This window comes from Aulonocara sp. 'chitande type north' Nkhata Bay, linkage group LG6, assembly GCF_057382095.1.
Source record: "Aulonocara sp. 'chitande type north' Nkhata Bay isolate Kocher_YH1m ecotype deep benthic linkage group LG6, A_spYH_male_GT1.1, whole genome shotgun sequence".
Taxonomy (NCBI): domain Eukaryota; kingdom Metazoa; phylum Chordata; class Actinopteri; order Cichliformes; family Cichlidae; genus Aulonocara; species Aulonocara sp. 'chitande type north' Nkhata Bay.
Genome location: NC_141349.1, coordinates 39,346,303 through 39,365,275, shown reverse-complemented (window position 1 = coordinate 39,365,275; position 18,973 = coordinate 39,346,303). Strand labels below are relative to the sequence as shown.

Here is an 18,973-nt window from a genome sequence, read left to right as displayed (position 1 = left end):
GGCGTGCACACACGTAGAGCTGATTCTTCAGCTCAGGTACGACTGACACCTTAATAGTTTTGCACAGTCTAGTATGCGATCAAGTCATTATTATTCACTGACTTTTGTTACTGTCCTGTCACCTCGCTCACTTTGGAGATCAGCTGATTTGACACCGAACACTGTCTTGCATTCACACACAACACAGGAATAACATCACACATTCTCACTCTGATCTTTATTTTACATGTACCAAAAGAAAACCGTAGCTGGCATAGTGGTAGCAGTGGAGCAGGTAGTCCAGGGGTTGAATCCACCGCCCGGCTGGGTCCCTTCTGCATGGAGTGTGCATGTTTTCCCTGTGCCTATGAGGTTTTCTTCAGGTTCTCTGGTTTGTACCGTGATCCAAAGACATATTTGTGAAGTTAGCTGAATGTTTGTCTTTCTGTGTACCCAGCCTCTTGTCGCATGTAAGCTGGGATAGGCTCCAACCGTCCCGTGAGCCTGTATTGTGTAAACGGATGGATGGAAAACAACACACTTCATTTTTGAGAGCAACAAATACACGTGCTGGAATAAAGAGGTAGCTGCTACATCACTAATGGTTTGTGTCACAGAACTGTAGGTTAATGATTTGGGCCCCTAAATTTGAACACACAGGTGTTAGCCAGAGCCCAGGTTGTTCTGCTGCTGCTGTCCTGATCTGCCGCCTCTCAGTGCCTGATGCGTCTGATGGACTGGATCTTTGGAGTCTGACAGTGAGAGCCCCAGTTCCTCCAGTGCTGGTAATCTCCGCTGTGCCTCTCACACTCCATGATGTACTGCTGGCCTCTGTAGCCGGGGTACTCATAGCACACAAAGCTGTGGAAACGCAGAGGCAGGAGGAGGAGATTCATTAAGAACAGTCACTATGTGGATGACTAAATGAATGCAAACATATCTTTGATATTACTGCACAACTATATGATTTTAGTGATTAGTCAACAAATCTGTGACAGGCACATAACCGTATGCCAATTTTATTTGAGGGCTTGTTTTGGTGAAAAATCGTCGTAAATAACAAATGTGTCATGACGAATTCAGTGGAAATGTGTAAACAAAAATATGTCATGTTAGCTGCTCTTTGAGGCTGTGACACTCATAATAAATAACACCAAAGTCCGGCAGTTGATATGACAGGACACACCAGAAATGTGAGAGGTTGTCACATCGGCACACGAGCCGCTACCCTGATAAGCAGACCGTGTAGACCCTTCATATTTTAGCATGCTCATTAAAATGTTTTTTTATTTTGCAGACATTCAGTCATAAAGAAAAGAGCAGAGGCCAGGCTGAAGAGGATAATAAAAAGATATTGCACTTCACCCCAGGGGAAACATGGACATCTAGAAAAGACTGAATGTCACGCTACAGGCTGAGATATTTCCCAGTTGGCCAAAGCAGTTGCCTGATTCACACGACCGTCTCTGTTAACTGTGTTAAAAATAACTGTGTCATCCTTTTAAAGCTGCTAAAAAACACAAAATAAAGATGAAAGTAGCTCTCTGAACCTTTCTATACGTCACATGCCATACATACACGTGACAGCGCAAATGTTTGACACAATCAGACCAGATGCTAGAGAGTTTATCACCTGCCCGTCGCGGTTAGGGATATTTTTGTGTTCAGAAAGTTTTACTTCCCCCGTTTTGTTAGTTCTTCCACATTTGTAATGATCTGCCCCGCCCACATTAGCATCATCTGTGTTTACCTAGTCGAACCTGCTTCTCATCAGCTAATTACTTACTTCTGCGCACTCAGACTTTGCAGCGTTCTGCAGCTAGTATTTCTCACTTTTTCTTCTTTGTTTTTGTCCGTTTGTTGCTTTGTTGACTGACTTCCGGCTACTGTACGATCTAAGCTTGGATTATATATTTACTCTACAGTCTCCTCTCTTCTGAGTTGTTGCACTGTTAACTCCCTAATACACTGCACAGAGTGTGCATCGGCGAGCATCTTCACCTAAACATCACTGACAGCACTGCTGATGCAAAGCATCTCCTGCTCTGCGATCCACGTTTCAAAAAGATAACTTGGAACAGAGCCTCAGTTTTATTCTCTCAACCTTTTGTTGAAGCTCATGTGTGAAATGTAGAGCACTAAGCGTGTATTTTAAAATAAAAATATGTCTCCTGGAAGGGAATAAAGTCTTGCTCGGAATGTTGACAGTGAAGCCCTTTTTCACACATGCATTTAAGACATATTTGCAATTGGGGCTTATTTTAAAGTAATGTCAATTCAACATGATGTGACACAACACGATCATGAATTTATTAGCTACAATTGTAATAGTGCTGTAGTTCATGATCTCAGATGTAACTGTGATCTACTCTATCAAAAGAAAACTTTGTTTTTTAAATTACACAGAAAAGTTGAAGGACAGAAGCTTTGGTCACATAGCTGACCACCTTAAATCACTGAAATAACCTATTAAAACAAAATATTCTTTTTAAAAAAAATCCGAGGTAAAAACACTTGGTCTTTGTAAGACCTGCAGCCTCCTCTCTCTCCTCTCCGGTGCATTTTAGTAACTGACACAATTTTCAGTACTGACATCTCAGATCATTTCTAGGTCACAGTCAGAAGGTGGAGACGAGACGAGGAGGCACAAATTAAAGATATAATGTACAGTCAGGCCCATTTGAGAGTTTAGCAGATAATCTGGTGACATGGTGGATCATGTGACCTACCTCCTGCATACCTCAAAACTTCCTCATCAAAACAAATTGAGCCTTTCGAGTTGAGAGAAAATACCACACAAGAAAAGTCATGTAAGAAAGAACGACTCTAGACGTTTCAGGAGTGTGAAAGTGACTTGAGCATGTAAATCAGGGTGTGTCTTTAGTCTCAGTTCTTAATGGATTTTGTTCTCCTCTATCTATGCAGCTGCTTTCAAATCAGTTTTATTTACTCCCCAAAGTATTTTATATTGTAATGGAAACATTATGAAGAGATGCCCAATGATCCCCAATGTGCAAGCACTTGGAGAGCAAGCATCTTTGAAGCCACTCATGTTGGCTTTTACTTAAACTTGAAGAATTAAGGAGGAACGTGTCTAACTTACGCGCCACACTGCACATGCATGGAGCCCACCTCGGGCATGAACCAGCCCATGGCCTCCAGGGAGGGGTAGTCGTCACACAGCTCGGTGCAACGCCCCATGAAGTTTTCCCTCTCAAAGATCATCATACGGCTGCTGTGGTGAGACTTTGGAAATAGAGAAAAAGAAACAGACTAATGTTAGCGCAGAGGGAGCACAGATTTAGCTGTGAGCTGTCTGATTTCTATTTTTGAGCTGTCTCAGTCACCCGCTGTGTGGCTCACTGCACCTTCTGTCACTCACTATCATCATCTCTCTCACTCCCGCTTATTTTGTACCCTTTCATTTTTGTATCCCCCAACCCTTTCCTCCCTCTGCTGCTACTCACAGCACAGTAGATGGGGCGGAATGACATGAAGCGTTCAGTGTGGTAGGACAGAGAGCCGCTGTAGGCTTCCCAGTTGGGGTACTCGCCCCTCTCCAGGATGAACTGCTGGCCTTGGAAATCATGGTGCTCAAAACCCACCCAGCTGGAAAAAAGAGTGGCAGAGGTAAAAATATCAGAGCAAAAATGGTAATCAGCACAGTTTGAAATCAGTCTGAACATAAATCAGACAAGTGACATCAGACAGGATGAGAGGGCCTGCTCGTCAGCCTCATGAGTGCTGATGCATCATGTCGTAAGCTGTGAGTGTCCTATTTTGGATTTTTTTTTCTGGTTTTTTGCACACACGCAAAATTAAAAACAGAATTCTCGAACTCATATTTACAACCAACAGGTCAGCCATCATCTTATGTAACTTTCCCACAATGAGTTATCAGCCATTAACAAGACTTAATGTGGAGCAAGAATGCGTTAATACGTACTAATTCAGAGAGATCTGAATGTTTGATATGTTTGAACTTCAAAAACACCAGGGATAAAATTGTTGTGCAGTCCCACATGTCATCCTATTCCTACAAGACAAAGGACCAAAAAGTGAAAAACAATCCTGAAAGTGTTTTTTCCCCACCAAATGATGTCTGAGAAAGAAAAAGTTGTGAATAAAAGACTGCCTGTCTTGAGTCTGACTAACATACATTTTTTAAAGACAATGGAGAGAACGTAACACAATGCACTGCAACTTCTGTTTTTTTTATTGACCAAACAGCTGTCAGTGTTTTTTCCTACCTGCTCTGAAATGGGATTTTGTACCCAAATCAATACTTCATAAAAAATGTATCAACAAACTAAAAGAAGTTTCAGCTCAACTTTTCCCCCCAGTGTTCAGATAATGTTGTGTAAATGTATCTGAAAGAATGTATATCAACACAGATAAAAGGGGAAGTAATCAAGCTACAATGTTTGATGGTATTTTTACTCTCCTGTAGTTCATTTTAAATAGTCTAAAAATTTGGATCACTACTCTACAATCTTCTTCTTTCAGCTATTCCTTTTAGAGGATGCTAGGGACAGCGGATCATCTGCCTCCGTCTCCCCCTGAACCTAGCATCCTCTTCTGTTACACCGACCCCATATGTCCTCCTTCAATACATCTACAAACTTTCTCTGTGGTCTTCCTCGTTTCTCCTGCCTGGCAGTTCCATTTTTAACATCCTTTGTCCAGTATATCCTCTAGCCCTCCTCTGCACATGCCAACATGGCCTCAGCCTTGGCTCTCTACATCCTCGGTTATATTCATTTCAGATCCTGTCCCTCCTGGTCACTCCCAACAAAAATCTAAGCATCTTCAGCTCTGCCGCCTCCAGCTCAGGCAGATAAAGTTCTTTTCTGTGCTTACTGCACCACTGCAACACAATGTTTTTAAAAAGTATCTATTTGTAATTAAATTAGTCTTAGATAAAAATTGCAACCAAAATCTGAGTTGTGTCCACACAATAAAACTGCCAAAAAATTTTTGAGGAGTATTTTTGATAGAAACACTTAAGTGAACTTTACTTGACCCTCCCCAGGCCAACCGAGAGAGTTTTTTGAGGCGCTGTCACATTGCCCATTTTTCAATAGTCTGTGCCTTTTGATAAAAGTGACCAACGGGGACTATTGTGCATGTGACTTGAATTAATAGAATCATTTTCTGATTGGTCGACATGGTAAATTTTCCATCAATAGGAAAGGGTTTCTTTGTTTTTGTTCGCAAGCAGAGAGTGCTTCTGGGTGCTTTCCTTAGAAAACGCAGTTTTAGTGTTTCTTCCTGCAGTAAACATAGTGATAGTATTCAGGAAAAAACATTGCGTATATTTTTTTTTATCATGACTCTGGTTTTACGTGGCCTATCAACGCAATTTAAAAACTGGTATATAGTTTTAAGTCCCCACTTTTGTTCCCACAAAATAGTAACACATTTGCACAGAGGAAGGGAGTACAAATAGCTGACACTGCGCTGTTAGTGAAAAGCAGAGCTCACCATCTTTTACTTTTCAGTGTGTTTTTCCACTGATAAGATAGAACTGGCGAAAGCAGCATGTGTTTGGAGAATCACTACTCTGGCAGGCTTTACACACCATGACTAAGGCCTGGGCGGTTACGTATGAAGATACAAGCAGCAACGATTTGGTCCTAAGTGCGTCAGACACAAGTTTGCTCTTACACTCAGCGTTAAGAATAAATACATGCATAAATGTCCCAGAGCGTTACATCTAGTGCTCTGCTCCTAAATTAAGAGAAGTCCAAAGACTTTCTGATCCTGTGAGACATCACCAGCAGACAGCTGCATTATTTACAGAGGAAGGGACTACACTTTCCTTTAGGAATCACAACTTGAGCCTCACAGTTCAAGTTGTGAGTCTGATAAAACTTTCTGACACATTTCTGACACTGATAAAACTGACACATTTCTATACATTTTAGGAACAAATATGTGGGTCACATTAAAGTCCTTAAGAATATATGATCAAAATGAGCTTCTTGTTATGTTTTACATAAACACAAACAAATCTGCAAATGACGGAAATGTCACACATGTTCATGCTCAACCAAGAACATAATATTTGAATCCACGAGTCAGGATGGTGAGGGCTACTGATTACTCCTGGGCTGGCTGAGTTTAAACCTAAGATAAATGTATCATGACAGTGTAAAACTATTTAAACCTGTAAAGTGTCCTTTAAAGTGGAAAATGAAAAGTGGAGCAGTCCTTTTAATGATAAAACAGCAGGAGCTACTGATTGAATGTGTGGCTCTGCTCAGTTTTTCAGAACTTTACAGCAAAGTTTAGCCCAGTATTCAACAACATGTTGCAAATGTACATTTGTGCTTAACTATCAAGATTTTCTTTTGCAATAAAGGCTTTAAAAACACCTGTTAGCAGTTAGCTAGTGAACTAAAAAGTCAGAAAGTGAGAGCTAGGTAAGACGAAAAACAGCTACAAGGAATTTGAAAGATTTGAAATACATCACTCTTTTCTCCAGATGGAGGGGGAAAAAGTTATTAATCACAATTATAAGTGAACAGTTCACCCAAAAATCAAATGAAGTCTTAAAAAAAAGCCCAAAATATCCACAAACCTTGTTGTGAACAGTTTTCTTGTCTGTCCACTTCCACCGCTAACCTCACAGCGCAGAAGAAAGAGTCTCTAACCTGACAGTGTGAAAGGAGGGTGTCCCCCTTCAGCTGTGTTAATGTTAGCTAGCTGCACCCACTCTTGGCTGGTGAATGAAAGAAATATGTCCTACATAAAATCTTTCAGAACAAAATTGCTTGTGGCTTTTGTTTTGTTTGTGTTTGGGTCATGATTTCTGGAAGGGCCCATTGCTCCTGTCCGGAGAACAGTCCAGTGCATTTTCTGGAGCTTTGGACAAAGCAAGCATCTCATTTCATTATAATCAAAAGCAAAATCATGTACATACACACGGAGCATCACAGGCAAGAGGATAATTTTAAAATGTAATTCAGATTTTTGTCTCTTAAATAGACGATTCCTTTACAACTTCTGTACTTGGTTATTTAATGGTTTATGATGGTTGGGTAGTCAGCACGTTCATCTATTTGTTGCTGAAAATTAGCACGATATTTTGATACCAAAAGGAGTAGAAATATAAACTCACATAAATAGAAATACTCTGCTCAAGTGCTTCAAAGCAGGTACTCAACTTACTTCTCACCACGGATAACTCCAAACTCTACAACAGGGATGTCAAACTTGTTTTACATACACTTTGATCTGAAGTGGGCCGGACTAGTGAAGGACACTGAACTAAATATTTAATCCCTGAGATGAACTAATGTAGAATTAAAGAAATAAAATTGCAATTCCAACAGTACGTCTCAGTTTTTCCATAATCAATGTGTAAAATTACTGTAAAAGTTCTGGTAGCTCATTAACTAGACTGCCCCATATTTATAAAACATAAAGTTTTTATTAATTCACACTTTTAATGAAGTTTTACAGTAGATAATAGTTTATTGCCTGTTAATTCACTACTTTGTAGTACGAAGGACAACAGAGGAGGTCTTTATGAATAGAAGAAGCTGTAAAACCTATGAAAATACAGTAAAAAGTTTAAAATCTGCACAGTCCTTCACAAAGCTGTCCAGTGGACTCGTCCTTGCTGGGTTGATTAGGGCCCCCAGGGCTTATGTTTGACATCCCTGCTCTAAAATATCTAAACTCATTAAGAAATTGAAATATCTGAGTAGCACAAAGTGTTTCCAGTCCAGTAAAGCTTCACGAAAGGTTATTATAACAGCACTGGTAGTACATAATGGATATCATTTTTTAAAGCTACTCTAAACAGATAGTTCTTTCTAAAAGCATCATCTTTATCTGAGAGATCCTGACACTGACCTTCACATACAAGCAATTAAAAAAAGGTGCACAGCAAGCTATAAAAATAAAACCACTCATGTGGCCTTAAAGAATAAATGATGAGGAATGTATAACAGCCTTTAAAGCCAGAAATGGTGAAAGCAATTTGAATGTCTTTAAAATAAAAGACTCCTTTTCACCCCCCATTACTGCCTTGGTGTGTGAACCCTACATGTAGGATGCAGTGGCCTTCGTGGTGGCATGTTTGGTAGTGGGTGCCTCATTCTCTACCCTTGTATCACAGAGACACAATTACATAAACACACACACACACACACACACACACACACACACACACACACACACACACACACACACACACACACAGTCAGCTGTCCACAGAGACTTGCAGGCGTACAGGCTGTGTGACTCACGCTCCACTCTCCACTCGGATGGAGCGGATGTTGTCCATACCACAGTTGTGGATGTTGCAGCACTCAGAAGTGAACTCCAGACACTTGCCCTGGAAATGCTCCTGCTCAAACACAGTCACCTGCGCATGGGGGGAGACACGGAGAATGGGTGAAGCTGGGCATGTTTACACTTTACATTTATGAGTGCAAATAAAAAGTGTGTGAATTCACCTTAAAGAAAGGAGCAGTGTCCATTCTAGGGAACATCATAGGTGAGGTCATGTGGGCTCTAACGACTCTATTCATTTCTAGAGTAAAGAGAGATAAAGAGCATGAATGAGAATATGTACAGGCATTAAAATGCAGCATGTCTGGAGTAGTTTTTAAAATCACAGCAACAGTTTCTGTTTGAGATTTCTTTCTGTATAAATTTAACCTCCACCTTCTCATATCTGCAATAGGACCAATCAGGCCCGTTTAATCAATTAAACCACCCCGTGGGAAAGTTTTGAAGCAGGAAATTTCCGGGTCATCTTACCTGGATGCGCTGCTGACACTCCTCACAATCTAAATGCCGTTGGCATAGACTTTGGTCTGAACCTGGAGGTTCTTTTTTATACTGGCGTTCACGCGGGATGCTCATGCTCGTTAGTGTGCGCGTGCGCCCTTCTTTTCCAATGACGTGAAAGCGGTGAGTGTTTGAAGTAGGACAGGAACATGACCGATGTCTTCCGGCTAAATTCTTCAAAATTAAAGTACAACACTAGCTCTTTATACTCTTAGAATATATATATATATATATATATATATATATATATATATATATATATATATATATATATATATATATATATATATATATATATATATATATATATATATATATATATATTATTATTATTATTATTATTATCTTCTATCAGCTTGTCACAGAGAAGCTAACTTGCCGACATATTCAATTACATTTTTAAGTCCTCAAGTTAGTGTTGTTTTTATTCCTGCTTGTTTATTCTGATTCAAACAAATTTACAACTTACTGAATCACTTTCACAGCATCAGCAGCAAGCATTCTGAAGTCATAAGCTTTAAGTTCTGAGATTAGTAAATTTTGCTTACAGAAGATAAATAAAATAATCACTTCGCAAATATTGAGTGTATTTTGTATATTAATCATATCGACGCCTAATATGTGGAGCCCCCTCAACATTTATTTTGAAGGTAGCTTGAGGAAAACTTCCGGTAAGTGTGGGAAAATTGCCGCAGGTGAGAAAATGATCGCTCCTGGCGTCGTGCGTAAAAACGGTTTGTGCACGCGCAACTGCGAATTTACGCACGGGCTCATTGCTCGCGTTCCATGTCCCCCACACGCCCACCCCCTTACCTTCCCCCCCCCCCCCCCTCTCTCTCTCTCTCTCTTTTTGTAACCCTATGGGGCCTGTCGACTCAGCAGATCATATAGAGCGCAGTCACAGAGATGCGGGCGATGAATGCGTGGCTGTTTTTAGTCTATTCGTATAGGTCAGCAGTGCCATCGTATAGAGCAACAATGGCCGGGGCTATAGGCAGAGAATGAGGAGGATTTGGAGAGTCATCCGGGGAGTCTGTTTAAATGGTGGCTTCCAAAAGTGGAGGAAATTGGGACCGAATAATTAAATTCAATACGTTATTGATAACTGTTAATTAATAATGCATGTTATATAGATTCTATAAAAGAAAGCGTAAAAGTTGTGAAAAAATACAAGGAAAGTGGTTTTGACATCACTGCGAGCCTTTGACAGATCATTTTGACCCTTCAGTTGTTTTAAACCTCCTTCGGTCAGCCCCTTGCTGCTTGACATTTCATCAACAGAGCCTCAAATTCTCCTTAACATGTTTAACATCACACAGGCAAACACACACAAAACACACACATGAAAAGGCAGTGGCTAAGTGGCTAAGTCACGACTCCCAGCTTTTATCCTGCTGTGCTCTAAAAAAATGTACTCACACTGTGTGGATTTGTCCAGAAGAAACTTGTCTTGGACAAAGTGCTTCGATCTGCTGTTTTACATGAAAGACATGAATGAGGCTGGACAGAGGTTTCATTTGGGTGTCGGAGGGAGAAAGCATTAAGCAGATCTTTGGGGGAAAAAACCCATGAAATCTGATAGTTGTTACTGTTAGCAGAAGGGGTTTTACAAAAGTATCACATTAAATATTTAATAGTCGTATTTTCAGAGGCTCAAAACTAATTGGACAAAAATATTTTAAATGTAATTATTCTTTTTAATTAAATGTCAGGCAGTCAGCGACTACCTGACATTTAAAACCCATCTAGATCACAAAATTTTGCGTGTCCTCCAGTGAGATGCTCTGCCAGGCCACAGCTGCCCTCAGTTGCTGCTGTGTTGTGGGCTTCTCTGCCCTTCAGTTTTGTCTTCAGTGACTGAAAAGCACGTTTTATTGGGCTGAGATCAAGTGACAATCTTGCACTTTTCAATATCAATTTGCACTGTCTGATCAGCCCTGTACACTTCAGAATTCATCCTACTACTTCTGTCAACGTCAATAAACACCAGCGGCCCACTTCAACTAGCAGCCATATGTGGCCACGGCATAGCATTGCCTCACCGTCTTTTCTCTTCTAATATATATATATATATATATATATATATATATATATATATATATATATATATATATATATATATATATCCATCTGAAACGCAAATATGTTTAGGTTTCATGTTTTAGGCAACAAGGACCGATGGTGTTGTCTGCTGTACACACTGTAAAGACCTATGAGGTATATTTGGCAATAGTGAAATTATAGAAATAACTATACAAACTAAGTTGACTCACAACTATAATTAACTAACCTTTCATTTCACTGATACACATATGAGAAGTTTTTTAGTGCTGTGCTGTAAATGTCAGCTTCACAAATTATATGATGAAAAATAGACACATAGAGGGTTCAGTAGATGGTTTTTCAGTCATTGTAGAAATTGTTGTAAAAGCTCCCGGTGAAGGGGATGAAACTGGATTTGAGTCATTTAGCAAAATGGGCTGTCTTTGTTAAACACGGGATATAAAAACAAGCCTATGTATGAAAAGTAAAGCATACAATGTCATTAAAGGCAAAGCTAATCTAGCATATTTTTCCCCAAGTAAGAAAAACCAATCAAACCAGTATTCAGCCATTATTCAGAGTATTTCACATTTGTGGAGATGCATCCACTGTGCTCCACATATCAATCAATGGGCTCTTTGAAGAGGATCTTTTATCAAAGCACATGGAAAATGTCACAGTTTTGTTGGCTATTTCATTATTCGATGCCAGATCTACTAAAACATGTTAGTACACATGCCTTGCATATATGATCTGACTTTATATTGTATAAAGACTGCCTCTTCCATAATTCTGCATAGTATTTGAAGTTGTGTTAGGTTGTTACAAAGAGATTTATGCTGAAAAATGCATTAATTTCCTGCTTTAAAATGTAACGGGAATTTTATTATATACACAACTGCTTACATGTTTACAGCCAGTTGGACATGGCTCTGTTTTTGAAAGAAGTCAGTTTGCTTTCATCTATTATAATATGTCACTATTCAGAAGGTTTGTAAATAATAATTAATGGAATCAATAATCATAGCTTGTAACTTAAATTTAATGAAACATACACAGGTATATTTTCAGCAGCCATCACTTCTGTGTTCCAACAGCACACTGTGTTATCTAAAATAAGTTTATTATGCTAAAAGAAAAACTGGTCATCAGAACAAAATTTTCAAATAATTTCAGAACAGCTGGAAATAGTTTATCTATTTACAAAAACAATGCATTGGACTATTGGATTACATGAACCATCTTATGGGTTTAAATATAATAAAATAAAGATTCTTGAAGAATCTTGGTCTAGGTTATGAAGGGTATTTTATGCAGGAAGTTAAAAAAGGAAATATCATACAACAGAGTGTACAACTTTGTTCAGAAAACATTAAAGCTTTCTCTAACCAGAACAGAAACAAAACAAATGAATCTGCATCTTTAGCTTAAGGAACAGACGCATAACAGGTGGTTAGATTAAATGTGTTCCCAGCTGTGGGAAGGCGAGGTAAAGACAGGTCACCAGTCCATCACAGGAGCAACTCAGAGACACAGATAACACTCACAGTCACACCTATAGTGAAATATAATCGCCAGTTAATGTAACATGCATGTCTTTAGACTCTAGGAGGAACCTGTAGCACCCAGAGAGAACCTATAAAGGTGCAGCGAGAACATGCAAACGTCACACAGAAAGACTCCGGCTGGTTCAGGTGACATTGCTAACCACTGCGCCACCCAGACCTATCATTTATTTTCACTTTTGCTTATAGAAATTGTTTTCTGTCCATCTGTCTCCGACATGTCTTTGGAGTGTGGGAAGACACCTACAAGCAATACCCCAATCAGTTTAAACCCAGAACCAGCTAACAGCAAAGAGGTAAAAGTGCTGACCCTCCACGGCTTTGCTAAATCCATTTTCATGTGTATTATTGTGCTGTTTCCTGCTTCCCTTGTTTTTCTCCTTCAAGAGACTCTCTGCAGTCCTCAGCCACTTCACTGGGTCTGATTCACTCCTGCATCACTTCCTCCACTGACCTTTCAATGATGCTTAATTGAGCATAATGATTTGAGCAAATTCAAGTTTCAAAATTAATAAGTCTGAACATTGAATTGAAGACATGAATGGTTTTACCTGAATGCTCACAATCTCATGTAGCACTCAGCTGCACCTCATATTTCTCTCCTGTCGTCATCTGAAGCCTTGATGAAGCACAACACGCGACCTCGAATGCTACAACTACTTCCAGCTAACACTCACTGTAATATTTTACTGACCCATACAGGGAAAAAAGGCAAAGCTTTGATATAAAAGCCTTCTCCTACTGAGATGAACAGAGACAGAATCAGATTATTATCCATGCAAACCTTGAACCTCTTTGCTCACCCTGAGGTGCAGGCACTGGACCGTTATTGCTTCTCACAGCTTATTGTTTTTCCTGTTATTGTTTTTCCCAGCGCCTCTTTTTTTATAGCACTGAAGGGAACAGGAGGGAATGATTTTGCAATAGCAAAATAGCCAATGCTTGGCTGTCATTACACTGAAACTGTAAGGGCGTAGAAAAGTGCATTATCTCACATTACTCCAGCTGGACTGTCATTTCTTTCACTCAGTGCACGAGTTCATACAATGAGCAAGCTTTTATAAGGTTACTTTGTCTTTTGTTAACCTATCAAAATGTAGCAGATCACTGACGACAAGAAAAAAAAATTTACACAAAAATGTATTTGATTTCATTTGAAATTCACAATTCTAAAAATTTGCTTGTTTTAGCATTTGGCTAAAACAAAAGTCGATCCTGATTATAACTCCAGATGCGGTTAAGTCATCTGAGGTCGACCATATGTTGATATATCTGAGTTTGTCATATTTTCTTCCTCATATTATTTCAACCATATGCTCTGTCTCTCTTTCTGCCCGTCTCTCTCTCTTTGATGATGGGGGTATTTCTATTCTGTGGGGGCTGTGAGCTCAGCGAGTTTGTTTCTGTGTCTATAATCCCCTCTCTCTGGGCGCCAGCATATAAAAGCGACGAGGGGCCCCGCGCACTCTCACACAGACCACCAGTCTCAGGCCTGAGTCTACTCCTTTACGCACACACAGCCACAGGTAAGACAGTGGACAAACATACAGAACAGAACAGAAAGATAGAAACTTTTCACTAACCCAGAGGACAAGCTAGGAAGCTAATTATAACTGAAGTCAAATGTTGGCAAAAATGTGATTTTTCTTTTGTACGCAGCCAGCAGCTGTCAGTAAATGCACTTGGGCATATTCAGAAAAAAGCACTGGAGTTTAGAAACTAATGTTTACATTTTAAATTCCAATGGGGATCTGGGAATCAAGCTGGTTTCACAAATGCAGCATTGAAAGTGCAACATTTCAGATTCAGAGCCAAGAAAAGCTTCAACCTACTAAAATCTGCTTTTGATGAGTGTTTTTTTTTAGCTTTTGTTCTGAAGTAGATCTTAGTTGTGTAAAGGTTTTTGGGACATTTTCTGATTGGTTCTTTTAATGCCGATTACTTTAACACACATGTGCCAGCTTTGTAAATGCAGCATGCTTAGAAACTGTACAGAAATGACTCAGGATGTATGAATCTTTGAACCTTCTGAGCTGAGGACATTCATTTTTTCTAACAGGAAGGTAAAAATAACGAATGTATAAAGAAAAGAGTCTGTAAAGAACGACCCTCATTTTTGCTATTTTTGGTCATTCCTAATTCAACTTCAATCAGGATCAGATGAACATGTGAAAGCTAAAGGTCTTGTTTACTGAATAACAAATCATTATTCTTAAGTAAAGATTTTTTTACAACCTCTTAGTGTGACAGTAAAAGTCAAACTAGAGCTATAACAGCTTCTTTTTTTATCCCAGTCGTCATGTCTGCTGGAGGAGAGAAATCCAAGTCTGCTTCCCAGACTGATGGGAAAGCAGCTCAGACCAAGACGTCTGAGATGGGCTTAACATCTTACAAGGTACAGTATACACACACACACACACACACACACACACACACACACACACGTAAAACAGATGATTAAACATCACAAATACAGCATACAGTATTTTTCACACAGTGGGAAGCAGCTGGCCTCACACCACTGTAACAGTTTACCTTGTGAGCGGACGTCTGTTAGCGCGACCTGCTGGTTCTTATAGCTCTTTGAGGGGGTGGCTGACAACTATAACTGACAGAAAAAACCCCCAGTGTGTTAAATCACTGTGGAGGTAGCTGTCATAAAAACATTGGCACTTCATCTTTATCTCCCCGTGTCACACTTCCTGCTTCATATATCTTCCCTTGAATCTGAACCTACCTCAGTGACCTCCACTCCTATTTTCTTTGCTCCCCACTGCAATCGTTCAGATGTGGGTTTACGACCAGGAGAATTTCCAGGGCCGCTGTATTGAGATCAACGCCGAGTGCATGAACGTGTGTGACTTGGGCATGGACAAGGTGCGCTCCCTGCGTGTCGACTGTGGGCCGTAAGTATTCCGATTGCGTGCTGTGAGACGTATACACCCACATGTACTACTGTGGTACCCAGCAGCACCCACACTCCTCTAAGAGAAGAGCAGGTGATTTAACAGCTACACTCCACCATTATGTGACATTTCCCCACTTTGCATTTGGCATTATGCTGATGCTTTTATCCCGAGTGATTTTGCAGAGAGTACAGCAATGCAGAGAACTTTGGCTGCTAACATAATAAAGCACACAAAGCACAAGTGATGGAAGTATGTCAGTTAATAAAAGAAAATATAAGCAAGGAGATAAGGAGTAGTGCAACAAGGGACACATTTAAAAATCAAAGCAGCAGAGGCCAAGATCCTATAAGATTTTTACAAGCTGCACACTCCTCAAGAGGAGTCAGCTCATTCATTTGAGTGTAATCAGTGAGCTGACTCTTCTTGAGGGACGTTCAATGATCACTCTCCTTCCTCTCCTTTTCCCCGTCCTCAGCTTCGTGGGTTTTGAGCAGATGAACTTCTGTGGAGAAATGTTCATCTTGGAGAAGGGCGAGTACCCCCGCTGGGACTCTTGGAGCAACTGCCAGAAGAATGACTACCTGCTGTCCTTCAGGCCTGTCCGCATGGTGAGTCCTATGTTCCAGCCACTCAACTGGTGGAAGTTTGCTCTACTTTTATTTGCCTTCTTTACATCCTTATTCTCTTTTCCTCCTTCCTCATGCCCGCCACCTCGCAGGATCCCGAGAAGCACAAGATATGCCTGTATGAGGTTGGAGAATTCAAGGGCCGCAAGATGGAAATCATGGATGATGACGTTCCCAGCCTGTTTTCCTATGGTTTCACTGACAGGGTGGGCAGCATCATGGTCAGCTGTGGAACGTGAGTAGTTTGTGAAATTACAACATCTTATTGCATTTTTCCAAAGAGTTAAATGAGTAGAATAATACCACTCTGTAGTGTGCTAAATATGAGGCTAAAGCCAACATCCAGCTAGCTTAACTTTGCATAAAGACTGGAAACAGGGCTTAAGCTAACCTGGATCTTTTTTGAAAGTAATAGTCAGCTTAACAGCACATGCAAAGCTCACAAATTAACTTGCTATATGCTATGTGATTCCAACAAAACCATGAAACATTGGTATAAAACAAGAGTTTGTAGTTGTGGGCCTGATTTGGGTGCAGCAGCTCCAACAAGCTTGCTGTCAACGAGGTAACAAGCTAGCAAAGCACCCCATAAAACTCAGCTTTCATGAAGTTTTTACACTTCCTATTCTTTTAGAATTCAATAAACAATGTATAACATCTTAATTGGCGAACCTTAACAGTCTGGGGGTGTTTTTTGCAAGTGTGAAAGACCAAGACTTGAACTGTTTCAAGCCCCAAATATGAGTGCTATCAGCCTTGTGAACAAACAGAAATCTAGAAGACCTGCTTTTTCTTTAAGGCTGACTGTGAAGCTGTAACTCTGCTACCTTTTCCAGCCTTCTGGTTGATAAATCATGCATTTTTCAGCAGCACTGACCACAAACACCACACTCTGCTTTTGCAACAGCTGCGTCAAAAAAAGTCCAGCTCCTTTTACCATTTCTACATCGGTGGCGTCATTCTTAAACTGACAGAAACAGCACTCTGTCTGGTAATGTGCTCAGGAATAGAGGCTTTTTCATCAGCAGCTACATGAGGGTGTCACGAACGTCAGCAGCTCCATGTCTCTGTCTGCGCTCCCAGAGGCGTGGCAGCCAGCGTACACTGTTGTTTTATCTGCTGTGATTACTTTATTTGGACTGCTACCCGCAGTCTCCAAACAGGCAGCTGGAAGGCAGACGAGTCTGTGCTTTAACACCTAGAAGCATGATAAACAGATCGATGACATCATTTGTTCGATGTTTACTCTCTCTAAATTATTAGCATGTGTCCTTCTAGCATCTTTCATCATGTTTCTCACTTGTCTGCTGTTTCTGTTTCACCTCATGCTTTTTTGCTGCCTCACATTTTCTCTGCTGAACAGTTGCTGTCCAACCTTGTAATCCCTCTCTATTATTCCCTATCCTTGCCTCTCTTCTCCCTTTTTCTCTCCTCAGTTGGGTGGGTTACCAGTTCCCCGGCTACCGTGGCAGCCAGTTTCTGCTGGAGAAGGGTGATTACAGGCATTTCAATGAGTTTGGTGCCCGCTGCCCCCAGATGCAGTCCATTAGGCGCATTCGTGACATGCAGTGGCACCCACACGGCTGCTACACCATGTCCTCCAAGTGAAACCCACCGAGGGCGAGGAAGAGAGGGACTGGAGGAGAGGCGGAGGCCGAAGGCGGGCACAGAGATGGAGGTGGAGGAGGAAGAGCAAAGAAGGAGAGGAGGAGGGAGAGGGTGTAATAATGTTTCCCCTGTCCTTAAATCTCTTGACGGTTTGAGTGCAGGATGGGGGGAGTACATTAGGTTGTTATTTATAGTTGTGATTTAGCGGCCAATGAAAAGTTATTCAAAGTTTAGGAGGAGATAATTACGATAACCACAGAGACTGCTTCTCATAATAAATGCTCTCTCCATTTTTGTTCTTCCTCTCTCGCTGTCTCCATTTGTCAGCCTCTGGCTCCCCACTCTCCTCTCTCTCCTCCCCTCCCTCCCTCTCTCCCCTCACATATATTATTCCACATCTCACCAACGTCAGCGCTCGCTCGACCTGTCAGAGCCTGACTGAAGGGGTACCAGCGTAGATTTCTGTTTGTTTGTGTGAACGGGGCACTGAGACAGAAGAAAACAACCACAGAGACAAATGGCGGTGACTGCTCTTTGCTCAGATCCTGCTACCACACCAGCCTTAAACCCCAATAAATCATCTCACTACCTGCTTTACTTGGAATGACATTTTATTCAACAGACTTTTATATATATTTAGCAAATGCACAAAAAAACTGAACCCAGCATGAGACCCTGTTATATTTAGTAAAAACAGATCCTCAAATTAAAGCTGCTACAATCAATATTTTTTCGCCGTCTACAGAGGGAGCAACACCCCACAGCAGAATCAGCTGAGTCAGTCATTGTCTACAACTCTGTGGAGCCTTAAAGCACTCTCATGGCTATCATGGAACTATTTATCATAGCTGATGAACACTGTGCTGGATTCAATGGCTAAAGAGCCACAAAAGAACAACAGGGAGACTCAATAAGTATCAGCTAACTTGTAATACATTAGAGTGTTTCCAAAATAAGTCCTGTGCATTTGCATTTGCCACTCGTGTGTATAACAAGGGAACTCAGCGTGTAATAAGCACACCAAGTTAATTTTATCTGGTTTAAACACAGCTTTACTGTTGCTATTGTGACTCGTTTCTCTTAGCCTCGAGTGGCCCAAGGGATGTACGCATGCCAATTAAAGCTGGTTTTCAGGAATAGTTAGTCCAGGGAGTCTAACTAATTTTAGTCCATGAGCCTAATAATATCATAATACAGCCTATTATGAAAACGTCCACATTTAATTGACTGCACATTTAAATATACTGCCTGAGATTTCTTCAGAACAATCTGACTCATCTTAAAATGGATCCGTCATGTCCATCAACATGTTTTTACTCTTTGACTCTGCTAGAGTAGCTCTGTATCACTCACAGTTCAAAATAATCACTATTCTGTTCACATGTGCACTGGTGCAGCCTCTCGGTTCTTCTGTGCCTGAAAGCAGCTCATCTATTTC

The 18,973-nt window shown here is 40.6% G+C and overlaps 2 protein-coding genes across 2 annotated transcripts; one reads left to right on the top strand and one right to left on the bottom strand.

Annotated features, from left to right (window-relative positions):
- Positions 1-198: 198 nt before the first annotated feature.
- LOC147328478 (beta-crystallin A1-like) lies at positions 199-8,830 on the bottom strand. Its single transcript, XM_086297699.1, has 6 exons — positions 8,755-8,830; positions 8,448-8,524; positions 8,238-8,356; positions 3,447-3,588; positions 3,083-3,225; positions 199-840 (listed from the first exon to the last, which is right to left on the bottom strand). The coding sequence occupies exons 2-6, from the start codon at positions 8,520-8,522 to the stop codon at positions 693-695; spliced, it is 627 nt and encodes a 208-aa protein (XP_086153825.1). The 5' UTR covers positions 8,523-8,524; positions 8,755-8,830; the 3' UTR covers positions 199-692.
- A 4,913-nt stretch (positions 8,831-13,743) lies between these two features.
- Positions 13,744-18,132, top strand: crybb1l2 (crystallin, beta B1, like 2). The gene is made up of 6 exons (XM_086296862.1): positions 13,744-13,918; positions 14,687-14,787; positions 15,180-15,298; positions 15,777-15,909; positions 16,020-16,162; positions 17,364-18,132. Exons 1-6 carry the CDS (start codon positions 13,744-13,746, stop codon positions 17,533-17,535), a joined length of 843 nt encoding a protein of 280 aa, XP_086152988.1. The 3' UTR covers positions 17,536-18,132.
- Positions 18,133-18,973: the final 841 nt, after the last annotated feature.

Excerpts from the sequence above, each read along its gene's own strand:
- crybb1l2 (XM_086296862.1), top strand. The coding sequence starts at position 13,744 with ATGATGGGGGTATTTCTATTCTGTGGGGGCTGTGAGCTCAGCGAGTTT. Across the intron at positions 13,919-14,686 it reads TTACGCACACACAGCCACAG|TCGTCATGTCTGCTGGAGGA; the intron begins GTAAGACAGTGG and ends TTTTTATCCCAG. Across the intron at positions 15,910-16,019 it reads CCTTCAGGCCTGTCCGCATG|GATCCCGAGAAGCACAAGAT; the intron begins GTGAGTCCTATG and ends GCCACCTCGCAG.
- LOC147328478 (XM_086297699.1), bottom strand. The coding sequence starts at position 8,522 with ATGAATAGAGTCGTTAGAGCCCACATGACCTCACCTATGATGTTCCCT. Across the intron at positions 3,589-8,237 it reads ATCCGAGTGGAGAGTGGAGC|CTGGGTGGGTTTTGAGCACC; the intron begins GTGAGTCACACA and ends TCTTTTTTCCAG. Across the intron at positions 3,226-3,446 it reads TCCGCCCCATCTACTGTGCT|TCTCACCACAGCAGCCGTAT; the intron begins GTGAGTAGCAGC and ends CTATTTCCAAAG.